General features: G+C 39.9%; 1 protein-coding gene across 6 annotated transcripts in view; it reads right to left on the reverse strand.

Annotated features, from left to right (window-relative positions):
- Positions 1–16868, reverse strand: part of ALKBH8 (alkB homolog 8, tRNA methyltransferase) — a 57149-nt gene that overhangs the window by 23851 nt on the left and 16430 nt on the right. For all 6 annotated transcript variants that reach the window (XM_032427832.1, XM_032427827.1, XM_032427828.1 and 3 more), the window contains 4 exons: positions 15525–15656; positions 14743–14838; positions 12741–12845; positions 11527–11597 (listed from right to left, as the gene is read on the reverse strand). In XM_032427832.1, coding sequence (XP_032283723.1) covers positions 11527–11597; positions 12741–12845; positions 14743–14838; positions 15525–15656 — 404 coding nt within the window. The remainder of the gene's footprint in view (positions 1–11526; positions 11598–12740; positions 12846–14742; positions 14839–15524; positions 15657–16868) is intronic.

The following is a 16868-nucleotide window of genomic DNA, read 5'->3' on the forward strand; positions in this document are numbered from 1 at the left end:
CTCCCCGCTGAGCAAGGAGCCAGATGCGGGACTCAATCCCAGGACCCGGGATCAATGACCTGAGCCGAAGGCAGACGCTTAACCAGCTGAGCCACCCAGGCATCCCTCACTATCCTCATATTTAAAGTATCTTTATCTTAACTAAACAACACTTAAAACCAAAAAAAAAAAAAAAAAAAAAAAAGGAAAAAAAAGAGAAAAGACTTTTTAAAAAATTCACAAAGGATTCACAATCAATAAGGTCCCCTGCAACTCCTGAATCATTCTGCCATGGGACAGCTTTGTTCCACAAGACCTTTTTTCCAATTACTCTTTTTGGTTTTACCTATTTTCCTTATTTTCCGAGATGGCAGAGTCAATAGGATCAAGGTCCCAGCAAGCTTGTGGGGCATGACTAAGGATAATATTCAGTTCAAAGCAAGCAAACAAAAAATTTTAGACTTCCTGATCTTACAAAACCTTTGCGCATCCAAAGTACAATTGAGTGAAAACCCCAGACACAGCCATCACTCTATCACTCAAGTGAAGAGAAGACTCATGACAGGAAAGTACATAAAATAAACAGATCTCCACGTCAGCTAAACAGGAAGATGGAGAGTACACTGCTACTGGGAACACTCCGGATAAGAACACAAACTCAACGTGGATCCTTACTGGTTTGAAAGGGGCTGAGATGGTTAGCCTTCTGAAACCCTAAAGGGCGTATACACAAGAGACAACATGAGGTGAAGCAGGACGTGTGATTCACAGAGAATGACGAATGCCGGAAGGGTGGAGGAAAGTACGTCACAGCCGAGAAGGGGGCAGGAGAGACAGAAGCCCACGTGTCTCCCACAGCCTGCCGAATATAAATCTTCTGTAGTTGCACTGATGTTCTCACTGGACCCAAAGGTACTAAGAATTTGCTTTTTGTTGGAAACAGCAAACAGGTGATTCCACAGGCTTCCTCACGGCCATGTCTACCATGTTTGGACAAGCGGGAAAGGAGAGAAGGAGACACACTCACGATTGCATGTGGACAAGACTGAAGCTACAAACTATTGACAAAGAAATACGGGTATGTCAAAAATGCCTGTTTACATCCTCTCCTTGGATCACAAATACAGAATCCCAGCATATCACCAGATCATTAGTCCACTTGGGGGAGACGAGGAACTGAAGACATTTTTAGTAAACCAAATACAATTTTCTGTCTCTCTACAAAAAAATGACACACCTAGACGTCTACTTTGCCTAGCTGAGAAGCAGCTGGAAGAGAAGCCTGCTGACATGCCGTATTATGCCAGGGCAGAGGACCTAATAGGAATTTTGTCTGGAACACGCTGGAGACCAGCAGCTGATGTCAATGACCTTTCAATCTCCTCCCATATAAGCCTGCTCAGTTTCCATTCCTTGAGGCAAGTTAAAATTAAAGACTGAAACCAACCTGTTTCCCTTCCTTGACTCCTATTAGCAAGATATGTTTCCAAACAACAACAAAAACAGGAGCCTTGAAATCTGCTAAATGTCTTGAAAACTGGAATCTCAAGATTACCAAGTCTTGTGAAACTCAAAGGAAAGAAACAACGGCAGGAACAAGACCCAGGGCCTCTCATTTGAAAATCACTGTAAGAAACCAAACTCTACTCCCTCCTTCTGCAGCCAGGAGCAATATTATAAAGGACAGGTCTCCGTCCTTGTCAGGAGGCGGAAACTCTTGCACGTGTGAACATAAAGATGGTGCTCTAGGGCAGAGCAAAGCGGTCCCTCAGCGGGGACACGCAGGAGGGAAATGCTACTATAGCCCAAACGCATGGCTTCTCACTGCCGCCCAGAGAGGGTGCGAGAAGCAGAGCGTCACCTGAAGTTTCTGGTGTGAAAACCTGCCCAGCTGGTCAGGTACCACGTACGCATTTAGCACACATACCTGGGAACCTGTCTGCAGTACTGTGCGTGTGAAGCGAGCAAAGTGAGGCTAAAATTTTAAAAGAAAACACCACAATCAAATCTACTTTATAGCATATGTCAGCAAATCCCACCTCTGAATACAACGCTGCCTTCAGAGCCAGGCCTCAGCTGCTGACTGAATAGAAGCTGCCATCTCTGCATCTCCACCCCAAATACACAACTTTGAACTGCTTTATCTGACCGAGCTCAAGCTGAATGTAAAACAAGAGGAGGCGTTTTTTAGTTTAATGGTCGAAACACATTTGCAAAAGGCACAAGAGAGAGCAAAGGAGACCTTGCATAACAGAAAAATAAGCGTGAAAAAGAAAAAATGCTAAATTGGAGACACTTTAGCCACCACTGAATATCCCATACTATAAATGCTTAGCTTAAACGCCTATAATACAAGGGCGCCTGGGTGGCTCAGTCGGTTAGGTGTCTGCCTTCGGCTCAGGTCACGATCTCAGGGTCCTGGGATCGAGCCCCACATCAGGCTCTGTGCTCAGCAGGGAGCCTGCTTCTCCCTCTGCCCCTCCCCCTGCTTGTGCTGTCAAATAAATAAAATCTTTAAAAAAAAAAAGCCTATAATATAATCATGCTTATGTGTCTGCACTGAGACCACCTGCTTTCAGCTTTCATTTATCACACTGTGGCTTCGTTCCTCTGTAGGGACTGTGAAGTGAAAATCCACGTCATCCAAAATCAGACTCCAAAAACAAGAGTCAATCACAAACCACTTCAGTAAAATTAAGTTTTATTTTATATATGACAAAGCTCCAAAGGTAATGAAACATTTTAGCTTTAAAAAGACATTTTTTGAGATTTTATCCTTATTTACTTGCTAGATTCTGTCTAGCAGATTATACTCAACAAGTATTTTTGAATGAATAAATTAATGAATAAGTTCATCATAAACAATTTATGTGAAAAGAACAGGGTAATGTACCTTACATTTTTGGACAGAAGGCTTCCTAAATTCCATTTATTTATTTTCTGAGCTTTCCTCCTTAAGCAAAATAAATCAACAGATTCATATACACAAATAACCAAAACGAGACAGCTAAAGTCAATAGTTAAGAGTGTATCTCTGGCCCTAGATTACTCCTCATAAAGAAAAACTCATTTAGGATAGTACTTTCCTTAGGTACCATAATGAGGTATCACCTCATCACTCTTAAAATGGCTACTATCAAAAGAAAGAAAGAAAGAGAGAGAGAGAGGGAAGGAGGGAGGCAGGGAAGGAGAGAGGAAGGAAGGAAGGAAGGGAATGGCACAAGTGTTGAAAATGTGGAGAAAGGAGAACCCTCGTGCACTGTTGGTGGGAATGCAAGCTGGTGCAGCCACTCTGGAAAACAGTATGGAGGTTCCTCAAAAGAAACTAAAAACCCTATGATCCAGCAATTCCACCTCTGGGTATTTACCCAAAGGAAATGAAAGCACTAACTCAAAAAGATACCTGCACCCCCATGTTCACTGCAGCATTATCTACAACGGCCAAGACATGGAAATGACCTAAGCGTCCATTGACAGATGAACAAAGAAGTCATGGTGTTTATACAGAATAGAGTATTATTCAGCCATTAAAAAGAAGGAAATCCTGCCATTTGCAACAACATGGATGGACCTGGAGGGCATCATGCTAAGTGAAGTAAGTCAGACAGAGACAGACATGCCATATGATCTCACTTATATGTGGAATCTAAGAATAGAAAACACCAAACTCCTAGATCCAGAGAACAGGCTGGTGGTTGCCAAAGGCAGCGAGTGCAGGGCAGGTGAGATGGGTGAGCAACCCTCCAGTTATAAAACAAATAAATCCTGGGGATGCAACGTACAGCATGATAACTGTACTTACTAACAGTATAATGTATATTTGAAAGTTGCTGAGAGGTCTTAAAAGCTCTCATCATAAGGGGGAAAAAGTTGTAATCATGCGTGGGAACAGATGTTAACTAGACTTACTGTGGTGATCATTTTGCAATATAGACATATATCAAGTCATTATGTTATACACCTGAAACTAATACAATGTTATATGTCAATTATATCTCAATTACAAAAAAAAAAAAAACAAACTAGGAGATATACACCAAAAAAGAAAAGAAAAAACAAACAAAAAGCCCACCTCATTGCTGGTGGTAATGTTCACAGTAACGCTAGTGTTGCCAGTGGGAGTGGAAGGTACAGTAGCTGCTGTCATTATTAAATTCTTCTCAATTCTGTTTAACAAATAAAATTCAAGAACTATATGCCAACTTCAAACTTCAACAGAAAGCACAGACATGAGGTGATCTCTCCATGGTCCACTAGGAGTTACCAATAGGGATGAGCTAGAACCCAACTCTCCCAACTTGTCCATGCCGGATCAAGTCCCAGTGCAAACATCTAAGGGTCTGGACACAACACGCAGAGACTTTCACTTTCTCGGTTCCTAGCGCGGCGCTGGAGTATTTAACTGCATGGTGACTGCAGCTGCCCCTGGCACCTACATTATCTCATGTCTACTTATTCTGGGAAAGATTACTATGAAATCCTACTGCCTTTGAAGTTGATACTCTCACAGACTGAGCCTTTCAGCATTTTCTAACTCAAAATCCTAGCTAAATATCATAATTGTCTGTGAGCTTTCTATAAATACAGAAAACCGGCCTTCATCTCAGGCATTCCGAATCAGAACAAACCACAGTACCTGCTCTGGAAAAAGCCAGTCTAGCAGGGAGAATGGAAACAAACCACGGGGACCTCAAATATGCAACTATAAGATACAGGCTAAGAAACAAAGATTCTTACCATGTTTACAGATATAAACGCCAAGCTTGAAAATCTCAGCAGAGAACTGGACATGACTTAAAGACATCGTAAATCTGAAGAAAAACCATGCAGATACTCTAAAACAGAAAAATACCATGACTGAAATGAGGCCATCGATGACTGGATTTAGCAGCAAATCAGACGTGGCTGAGAAGAGAATTAGTGACAGAAGAAACCGTCTGGAGTGGAGAGAGTAAATACACCAAACACAGAAGGGAGGGTAAGCAAAACAGTCTACAGAAAACAGGCAGATGGAGAATGGAACAGAGACAAAATCTACAGGGATAATGGCTGAGTTTTCCAAAACTGATGGAAAAAAAAAATCTACAGGTTCAAGACACCCCATAAAAATCCCAAGAATAAATAAACCCATCAGAATAAGCAGGATAATCAGGAACATCAAAATGAAACTACAGAAAACAAAAGATAAAGAAAAAAAATCTTAAAAGAAGCCAGAGAAAGAAACAAAGGTCACCTTCAAAGGTCACAAGAGCAATACTGGGAGCCAGAAGAAAGTAAATGAAATCTTTCATGCGCGAAAAGAAAGTAACCACCAGCCTGGAATTCTGTCCCTGGTGAAAGTACCCCTGAAGGATGAAGGTGAAATGAAGACAAAAATAACAGAGTGGCCAGCAGCAGACCTGGACTAAAGGGAATGTAAAGGGTGCTGTATTATAACGGGAAAATGATCCCAGATGGAAGGTGTGACATAAAATAATGAAGAGCAAAGAAAATAGTAAGTATGTCTAAATGAACACTGACTGTAAGTGCCAAAGAAGTATCTAAAAAAAATTAAGAGAATTCAAACACACAATAATAATGAGATATAAATTATCAGGGAGTAACGGAGTTTAAGAGTCCTGAAGTTCTTATACTATTCAGCAAAAAAGATACCAAATAAGCTTAGACTCTGAATGCATCTCAGGTAATTATGTTGACTGAAAGAAGCCATACAGCAAAGAGCATATCCTGTAACATGCCCCTATAAAAGACTCTGGAAAATACTTGTGATCTAAGGTGCTGAGGAACAGGAGGAGATAAGGAAACTTCTGGGGATGATGGACACGTCCGTCACCTTGAAAGTCATGAGTGTCTATTTTAATATGTGCAGCTTACTGCATGACAATTATGCCACTAGGAGCTGTTCTTAAAAGAAAATGTGGGGGATTTGGTTAAAACAGTACTTGAAAGCAAAATTCACAATCATAAAAATGTATGTCAAGACTATTTCCCAGGTTCTTGGGGCACCTGGGTGTCTCAGTCGGTTAAGCATCTGCCTTAGGCTCAGGTCCCAGGGTCCTGGGATCGAGCCCCACATGGGGCTCCCTGCTCAGCGGGGAGTCTGCTTCTTCCTCTCCCTCTGCCCCTCCTCCCAGCTCATGCTCTCTCGCTCTTTCTCTCTCTCTCAGAAATAAAATCTTAAAAAAAAAAGAATATTTCCCAGGTTCTAAATTGATCCATTGGTGGACAATTAAACAGAGCAGGAAACGCAGGAAGAGCAAAAGCTTGTTTTGTTTTGTAGGGGAGAATAGCAGTAGGTAGTAAATGGCTGAAGAGAAAGATGAGTTCAGGCGTAGAAAAAAGAAAATGTCTTTTAGAGAGTTGGATATTCAGGTCCAAAATCAGAGCTGGGGAGGAGGGAATCAAAGCTGGAAATATTTTTGTATCTCCCACATTGCTTGGGAAAATGCAGTCAGAGAAATAAAAGCTGTTTTAAGAGACGTCTATTTAACCAACTGATATACTCCGTTACTTCTGGAAGGTATGTTCAAGCCCCAAATGTATGCTGATCACAGGCAACTGTCCAACACGTTCATGCATTTCTGCTCTCACCACCTGAGCTACATGCTTAACAAGTCAAGCACACTTATTTTGCAATTACTTAATTTAATGATACATTATGTAAACCAATGAAATTGACAAAGGAAAGATAGGATTTTTTTCTCTATACATTAGGTTGAATGCTGCTGACAAACAGTACAAGTGAACAAAATAATGAATTGTTGTAACAGATGTGATAATTCAACAATAAAATCTTGGAAATACAAACATCAAAACATAAAACCCTACACTCAGATGTCACAGATAACTTTAAGCTTTTGCTTCACCTTAAAGAAATGAAAACTGGAAAGACAAGGCAGACTGTGGACCCTCCCAGAAAGAAGGGCCCTACATCAAAATACTGGTGAGTGAATTTGTATGTAGGTTAAAACAAAGTGTTTGCAGTATGTATGTATCTTTTATTATATTATCCCCAAATTTAAGTGACTTCTCAATTAACAGCCATGCATCTCCTAAACAGGCCTCTATTATAGCTTTCTGCACTCACTGATAAATTTTATTCTAGTTCTATATACCTGGAATGATACAATGTTGCTATCTTGCTACAAAGTAAATGTACAAATTCTACCTGAAAAGATAAAAGAATTGGTACTTGGAAGGCTCCAAATACAACAAAACGTTCTATTTCATGATGTCACGCTGTGAAACAGATTTTTTTTTAGCAGATTACTGGCCCTGGAACAGGCCTCTTTGCCGTCCTCCTTATTGTAAGGGCAGCATGGATACTGCTACATATAAAGGACAGGAGGACACTCTAAGAATTGTCAGCAGACTCTCATTTGCCCCATTTACACAAAAGGAGATTTGAGTCTCCAAGAGATCTTGAAAGATAAGAAAATTAAACAAAAATTGGCATCTTCAGAACATAAGTTAGTAGGGGAAATGTTTAAGTGAAAATAGAATTCAATGTATAAAGAAATACACGACCAAGTAGGGTAAAGCATTTACTTCTGGCCCACAGACTGGCAGACCCACTGGTCCACATTAGTTCTGAATGTTAGGGACACACTGGATAAAAAGGAAAATGGAGACGTGGCCCAATACACCTCCATCAATATACACAGCCATGCCACAGCTATGGATGGACGCAAAGTGCCCACACCCACACCCACACCTAAAACGGGGGAGAAATATAAGCCCACTTGGAGAGCAGATCATCATCCTTTCGATGCTGAGGGCACTACAGAGATGATGGAAAACCTCACAAATAAGTTTTAAGGGACAGAGAAGGGAGAAAGGAGCTACACAGCAGACACAGTTTATTTGACAGAACTTTACAAAATGTAAATATTCCAAGGACTCACAGAAGAAGTCTGGGGCCTAGAACCAAGATAAAAATAAGAAGAAACTGCTTGGCTTCTGAGGCTATAAATGTTGCTTATATAGACGCATTCTGAGGGCTGAATTTGAGGTTAAAGATGAGGTCAGGATGCTGAGGGTGTAGATTGTATTAGTTGTTTCAAGCCCCATAAAGTAAGTGTCTTTGTTTTCTTCCCCCAATTTGTGCTGAGGATCAGAAAATAAGGAAATATTTGTCTGTTAAAGCAACATGCTCCTAAAAGAGAAGTACCCTTGAGTCATTCCTGACATACAGGAGGTGATGAGAATCACTCCAGCATCAGAACATCTCTGGGGCAAACTACAGAGTTTGGAAAAAACCAAAGAATCTACAAAACTACTCAGCCGGCAACAGAGAAAGTGGGTCGCTCGAGACATTTCACAAAAAATTTTTCCTCAATACCTCATATTTCAGAAGATCAAGCTGGACTCAATAACTATTTGCTAAAAGCATGAGCCTGGAGCGAGAACAGGTAATATAACGAAAGACGGACCCCTGTAGTAGGCATTCAATAGACAAAGTCTTCCTTAACCAAATACCCAACTGCCCAGCCCACTCAGTTGCAAAAATCATCATAATAAAAAATATTTACTGATAAACCGACTTCTTATAAAATTAGTACTTCTCCAAATATCTCTGTGTTTAATACCAGCAGCTCTCCGTACTGTGGTAACCCTTTGGTCAGTCTTTCTGTGAATTTTGATGTAATGTATATAAACTTTGTAGGGTGACAGAAGGTAACCAGACCCCTTATGGTGATCATTTTGTAATGTATATAAATTTCAAATCACTACCTTACACCTGAAATCAATATAATATTGTATGTCAACTATACTCAATAAAAAAAAATTAGGAGTTCTCATAAATTTTCTAGGAAAAGCAAGTAAAGAGTTAAGTATAATCTCAAGGATTTTAGCTAAGGAGAAACAAACAAAACAAACACTAAAAACAATGGTGCCACTGACAAATTATTACAATGGAATGGAAGCTGGGGTAGATACTACAGTAAATTTCTTACAGTAATTAAGGATGTCAAGCATGAGGGAATAAAGAAAAAGGGACAGAAGTCTGGGAGCCGGGTTCTAGGTCTGGGGCAAAGAGCCAGGAGAGAGTGCAAGCAACTACACAGTGTCAAAAGCAAACAGAACAGGCGCAAAGGTGGGTAAATGCAAGAAAAGGTGAAAGCCATCTTTATGGGGACCACTGGAAACCTTATTTTGAGGCCATGGGAATGTGACCTTCCCTCTGTTACAGAAGTGAAACCTTCCAGGAAGGGACCAAAGAAGCAGCTTACCTTAGTAAGTCCCTACACCCATGAACTGCTCTGAGTTAGAAAACAGTTCACATACGTTAACTCACAATCCTTCGGCCAGGCAAGAGCTAATATTAATCCCATTTTACATATGAAACAAAGGGCTCCAAATATAGCCAACTTTTTACACAGCATGATACCCTTACATGTTTAGTAAATACTTCTTCCAAAATTACAAAGATTAGCTACCTGTCAAAAACATTCTTTTACAAGAAAATCTATTGTTCTTGTCATAAGTTGCAACATGCATGCTTTTCTGTATTACCAAGGCGGCTTTAACCACGAACCCCATCATTCAAACTGGCAGCTAAAAATTATGTGCCTTCAGAGACACCAAGTGGAGGTGACAATTGCAGGAGATAATCAGTGCAGGTAAAGGGCAGTTTTCCCTTCTTTACGATTTTCAATTGTGGAGGAACATTTAGTCCCACTCCTCATATTTCCCTGGGGGGGGCAGAAATTTCCACAGGAGTGAGAGTATAGGAATAACATACCTGGCTTTTCTCCACTCCTTCACTTCTTTTCTTTTTTAACTTTTTTTTTTTTTTTTAGGGAGAGAGCATGCGGACGACCAGGGAGAGGGGCAGAAGGAGAAGAGGGAGAGAATCTCCCCCAGACCCGCCACTGAGTGTGGAGCCCAAGCCGGGGCTCGATCCCACAACCCCGAATGAGATCACGACCTAGGCTGAAATCGAGGGTTGGTCACTGAACCTACTGAGCCACCCAGGCGCCCCTCCACTCCTTCACTTCTTTTTTTTTTTTTTTTAAAGATTTTATTTATTTATTTGAGAGAGAGAGCACATGAGAGGGAGGAGGGTCAGAGGGAGAAGCAGACTCCCAGCTGAGCAGGGAGCCCAATGCGGGACTCGATCCCGGGACTCCAGGATCATGACCTGATCCGAAGGCAGTCGCTTAACCAACTGAGCCAGCCAGGCGCCCCTCCACTCTTCACTTCTAACTCTCCAGGAGGAAGGGCACGGCTCAGGCCAATGGCTAGCCCGGGGCACGCTTTCTTGGCTGAGCTCTTCCCTCTTTTTCAGATCTAGCTGGTTTGCAGAACCTAATAAATGCTCCTTCCGTCCGATGTTAGAGCGGAAGAACCTGCCTCTACGAGGAAGGTTTCCAGCTGTCTGGCTGCGTCAGTGACAAGGACGGCATGTCACTTTAATTCAGAGGTGAAGTATTAACACGACCACTTGGCTACAGATCTAAAGCCATGCTCTCCCGTGTTTTCTCAGTAGTAAAGTTGACACTCTGATCTCCAGTTATGTCTCCTTTCTCAGCTGGTTACACAGTTGAGAGGAAAAGACAAGGATGTTCTTTACTGATCCCCTAAAGCCACAAGCCAGGATAAGAGGTAAAATAAAAATAAGCCAGACAGAGAAGAGCTCTTGCTCTTTCCTATCCGTCCTCATTATTTTATTTTATAAAGCATTTAGTAAAAATCCACACATGTGAGTGATAAGATGGTTCCGTCTCATAAACAGCACTAATTCTCTCATCACAGCCTCAACATGATCACACAGAATTCAGTATCGGTTAAAAAGCCAAAGCACTAAAAACCTAGTGATGGGAACTATACAAATGCAAAACAAAACAACCTAGTAAACAGTATTCGCCTCCAGGAACAAGATCAGATTTTGAAGCAACCTCTAATCTAGTTAGATTAGATGACCTGATATTTTAAAGGTTCTTCTGGACTTAAAATTCTGATTTCTAACTAAAATTCTCCCTGCAGTATGCACCCATCACTTTCAATCATGCTTTTTCTATCTTAAGCAGGTCAAGTAGAGTGCAGCCATACAAACAAGTCGATGAATAAACATGAACCTCGTATTCTTCATCTGTAAAAATGAGGGTATTACCCTGTGCTGCTCAGAGTTTCTGAAGGGATTGGATCGGGTGATATATGTGAAAAAGTATCAAAATTCTGGAAAGACATATTTTGTGTGTTCCTTTTTCTGTGGCCCGCAGCCACCATCCTTCGCCACTAGATGGCAATGCTGCACGAGTCAGGAGGGTAGTCTGGCTTGTCTTCACCAGCTATCAGCGAAATGCGTAAAAAATGTGTAAAAAACAGGGGTTTTCCTACCATCTGATCAGCTGATGGATAAAACTTCAGACACCCGCAAGAAGAGGCTGTGTTAATTTTACATTCTATAAGAAATGAAAGTACTAATAGCACCTTTACCTCTCATGTTTAAATCCTAACTCATTTAATTAAGAAATCCATGAAAACAGCATCGTATAAGGTAAGACAGTTGTTGATGGCTAATGAAAATGTTTGAACATTTACCTCTGACCCCAAACTGAGAGAAACAATCTCCTCCTCAAAAGCAGAATGTGTGTCAATATGAGCAGGAATTCCTAGGATAGAAAATAAAATAATAGGTCACTTCATTTTTCCTTTCAGTAGATTTAAGACACGTGCGGCCTCACTATAGTGGGGAGAGCACTGGTGTTCTCAGGAAGGTACTGCAATTTTAGTTAAAAGGAAACATCTGGGGTGAACGTGACTACATAAAATCAAGCTAAATCTGAACTAAAAATATCTCCAGTCGGTCCTGAAGAGCCACTGGCAGCCACTGGCCTGAAGAGCCACTGGCAGCCGTTCTGAAACCAAGACGCAGGAGCCACGGCTTGCCTGAGGCATTTACCCAAGCCCAGCCCAAGGGAACATGCGACAGAGAAACACCAAAGTCACGTGGGCCCGTGAGCGGGGGGATTCCCAAGTACGTGCAGAACAAAAGCAAGAGCCAGGTGTGAAGACTAAGCATATCCCTCATTCAGATATGGCTTCCTCCATCAACTTCTCATCTACGTTAACTGAGCATCTCCCAAGAAAAAGGATTTGCTACGTGGTAAGAGCATGTAAAGCAGGTAGGACACATCCCTGTCCTCACGGGGCACACAGACCAACAGAAAGACTGACAGCTAAATATGTAATTACAATACATTATGATAAGAGCAGGAAAAAACCCAAAACCCCATGACGTCTGCCACTGATAAAATCCTTACGATCATTTCATTACTACAAATATCACATGAAGATGCTGCTAATAAGTGCAAAAAACTCAGGAGCCTAAAGATTTTTACTAACATATCCTAGAATTGTCTTCACATTCTCAGAGGAGAAAGAAGAGCAAGACCATCCAACCAAGCAGCCTGCTTCTAGGTATCTGTAAATTATGTGGTTCTTCTACTACACGTGCCTCCTATGTCTTTGAAACAACCTCCTCCCTCTCTAAATGAAATGTTGAGAAGCAAACAAAAAAAAATCACAAACAGCAACTGTGTCAGTCTACTTATCTACACTCTGAGACACGAGTTCTTCAAGGGATTAACATGTAAATCTGCAAGGGATTAAAGTCAACACAGGTAACAAACATAAGCAAATTACTGCGAAGAGTTAATTTAAGCTAAAAAATCGTATCTTTGATTTTAGGGAGTTAAAGAATCTACTCAGTTATGAAATATATGATTGCAGTGTGGAAATAAGAAAATACTCACCATGCCCAGGTTCATACTGGTTAACAGTCAATTGGTCGGGTTTGTGTTTAATGAAACCTTCTTTCAACCACTTCTCCAGAATGCTATCCCAAATGTCAGGAAGACCTGATGTCAGTAATCATAAAGATAAATCATTAAAATATTTACTTTGCATGTTTTACTCAAGAATTAAAAAAAAGCCACTGTGAGAAAAATCACAGAGCTTTTATTTTAGTTTAGCAGTCAAGGTCTAAACATAACAATAAACCCATAAGACAAAACAATAAAAACAAAACCTTCAGAATCTTTTGAAGTTATTTTATTGATTTTAATCAAACAAAATATCCAAAAGAAAAATTTTGCTCACAATTCTGGCACTTTGTAAAACAGCAATAAAATTATAAAATTTACTCTTACATGCTGGAAATTAGCCTGACCACTCTTTCTTGTTATTTAAAATTATTCCACTTTTTAAAATTAAATTTAATTTACTTATTTTCTAAATCATTTCCTTTTATTTTTTTAAAATTTTCTTTTTATTTATTTATTTATTTTTAAAAGATTTTATTTATTTGACAGAGAGAGACACAGCGAGAGAGGGAACACAAGCAGGGGGAGTGGGAGAGGGAGAAGCAGGTTTCCCGCGGAGCAGGGAGCCCGATGTGGGGCTCGATCCCAGGACCCTGGGACCATGACCTGAGCCGAAGGCAGACACTTAACTGACTGAGCCACCCAGGCGCCCCTAAACTTTCTTTTTATTTAAAAAGCAATCTCCACACACAATGTGGGGCTCGAACTCATGACCCCAAGATCAAGAATTGCTCATTCTTCCAACTGTGCCAGCCAGGCACCCCTAAATTAGTTCCTTTTAAAAAACATAGTTTTTGGGGCACCTGGCTGGCTTAGTTGGAGGAGCATGTGACTCTTGATCTCGGGATGTGAGTTTGAGCCCCACTGATTCACATGTTAGGTGTAGAGATTACTTAAAAAATTAAAATATTTAAAAAACAAAAACAAACCAGTTTTCAAAGTAGAACTAACTTACTTTCACTGGAATCGGAAATGTTATTTTATGAAGGAAAGTAAGCCTTAAATAAGATTCAAGTCCATCAAGTAAATATAACTCCAACACAATCCTACCAAAGGTTTAATATCCAGATCATACAATAAAATCTTATTCAATTAGTCAACCCATTAGAAAAAAACCGGCAAAGGATATGAAGAGGAATTCACAGAAAGGTAAATTAAAAATGGCCAACCTCACTAGTAATCAGGAAGTTATAAAGTTAAAAGTTTTGTAATACCACATGTTGGTGTGGGTGGGGGAAGGAGGTACACGCTCGGTAAGAATATGTCAATACAGCTGAGTTGGGGACAGTTTTTCAGTATCTATTAACATTTTTAAATGGACATAACTGACATAACAATTCTACTACTTAGCAGTCTCCCTTGAGAAATTCTTGCTTACTGCATAAGAGATAAACACAAAGACACGCAGAGCATCACTCCTTATAAAAGCTAAAACTAGAAATAATCTAAATGTCTACCAAAGGGAGCTAACTGAATAAGCCACTATTGAACACTGAATACAATGAAAAATCAGGCAAGATCTCCAAGACATTCAATAAAGGGAGAAGAACAAGTTGGAGGCATACGTGTAATATGTGAACATACAACATATAATACTCAATACAATACTCCATGTTAACAACTACATACTTCTACAGTATCTCCACTGGGATGTAAACTCTTTGTTACAGCACACGTGCTCACCTGTTAATAGTACTACCTCCGAGAAGTACGGGAGTAAGGCTGGTGTGCAAGAGGAACTTTAGCCTTAGCTATATGTATCCAGTTTTTATAACAAAACTGCACTACGTATGTAATTTAAATGTTTTAAATTTAATCAGCTATTTCAACAGTTTACCTAGAAATGACAAATGAAACATACTACGACATACTTCCAATATATTAAATCTTTCTTTTCTGAGCCAGCATTTGTCGTTTATTAGCAATTACTTACCCCCAGGTAATGGCTTGTCTTTATCTACACTGTTGTTCTCATAGTGGAATTCATAACCAAAATGCTTTACTCTCCTGTGCTTTAAGGATTTTTGAACTAAATGAAGAAAAAAAAAGTAAACTATTTGAGAGAAAAATATTTGCATTCCTTTGTTTCAAAGTCAAAACTGTGAGTCAGGATTCCTTTAGTAATGGTGATTTTGGTTAACTGCTAAATTACTGTCTTTAATAAAAGTAACCATTCTACCTCACCTCTGCTGTTCTTTTCAGTCTAAAATGGTAACAAACCCTTGGGAGAGTTTCATCCCATCAACCTGAAAAAGTCAAACATGGACGCTGCCACTCACAAGACCTTTTATATCTGGAAAGAGTCAGAGGAACTCTAATTTGCACATAGCTCCAGGAAGCTCTTACTGCATTTCGGCAGCAAGGTACTGAGCGGCTGATCCCGCACCGGAAATGTGCCTGGGGGGGGGCGGGGGAGGGACAGGATCAAAGAAGATAATGTATGTGAAAGGGCTTATCAGTGCCGGCTCTACAAATGTTAGCTAATAAATATTAATTAGTTTGGAGCTTAAAATTGATAGCTATATAAATGTCATTTATTATTAATGCCCCTAAGAATTGTTGGCATGACTTGCCTAATATTAGATCTAGGCCACTCAGTAATTTTGAGGAAATATTAGAAATTTCAGTAAAGCAAAGGAGGAGGAGGAAAGGAGAAGCATTAGCATGGCATTTTGCAGAGACATTTAAATATCAAATTTGAGAAGTTTTACTTACCATTATGATTGTCTATATCCTCTGTCCAGTTAACGCTTTCCAAAAGGATTTTCTCATCCTCAGAAGAAATAATTTCTTCTACTACCATGAGGCCTGGAGGTAAAGCCTGAAGCCCCAACTCTTTCCATTGTGCTGTGGGAAACCAAAACAAAACAGTCACATACAAAATTTACAGTTCCGAAATACAAATAATTCTGTCCAGAGGCCATTTATCAGTTCACAGAATTCCCAATCCTCATATTCAGAAATAAGAATGCTAAGGGCACATGACATAGGAAAATACAAAAATAAAAACCAAAATAAAGATTTTTTTTTTTTAAAGATTTTATTTATTTATTTGACAGAGAGAGACACAGCAAGAGAGGGAACACAAGCAGGGGGAGTGGGAGAGGGAGAAGCAGGCTTCCCACGGAGCAGGGAGCCCGATGTGGGGCTCGATCCCAGGACCCCGGGATCATGACCTGAGCCGAAGGCAGATGCTTAACGACTGAGCCACCTAGGTGCCCCAACCAAAATAAAGATTATGGTACATTGTATCCACCACAATTACCAACAGCAAATAAAACGGTATTTACTTAAATATTATTTGAACACGATTGAGCTACTTTTTAAATCTCACTAAGAAACAAGGTTTGTCATAATATCTACAGTTTGCCATTCTAGCCAGACCGTCTCTAAATATTGAATACAAAAATTTAAATGCTCATTTTTGCCCTTAGGTTCTTGATACTGGACTATGGCCCAGTAACAGAAAAAGGTAAAACAACAAAAAAAGTATTCTAAAAAAATAAAAATATTGGGCGCCTGGGTGGCTCAGTTGGTTAAGCGACTGCCTTCGGCTCAGGTCATGATCCTAGAGTCCCAGGATCGAGTCCCGCATCGGGCTCCCTGCTCAGCGGGGAGTCTGCTTCTCCCTCTGACCCTCCCCCTCTCATGCTCTCTCTCTATCTCATTCTCTCTCTCAAATAAATAAAATCTTTAAAAAAAAAAAGAAGAAATAAATAAATAAATAAATAAATAAATAAAAATATCATCCTATGAAGAATTATTTGGTATATATTAAAATAATTTAAGTCCCTGTGCCCTTCAAAGTTTATGATAGGTGTAGCTGTGAAAGAAAAAGAAGAAAAGAATTTATGATTAAAGGGAATAATGCAATTCACATTTAGGGATCTCATCGTTCACGCTACAGACGTGATTTCTAAAGCTTTTCTGCTGAAGAGTTTTCATCCTTGAATCACTTAACATAAAAATTCACAGAAACAACAATATAAACGTCTACTAGATTTTATTACTATTTCAGAAATACAAATAGTGAATCACCTGATAAATATTTACCAAGTG

The sequence above is a fragment of the Phoca vitulina genome, unplaced genomic scaffold (genome assembly GCF_004348235.1).
Source record: "Phoca vitulina isolate PV1807 unplaced genomic scaffold, GSC_HSeal_1.0 scaffold38, whole genome shotgun sequence".
NCBI classification, from domain to species: Eukaryota; Metazoa; Chordata; class Mammalia; order Carnivora; family Phocidae; genus Phoca; species Phoca vitulina.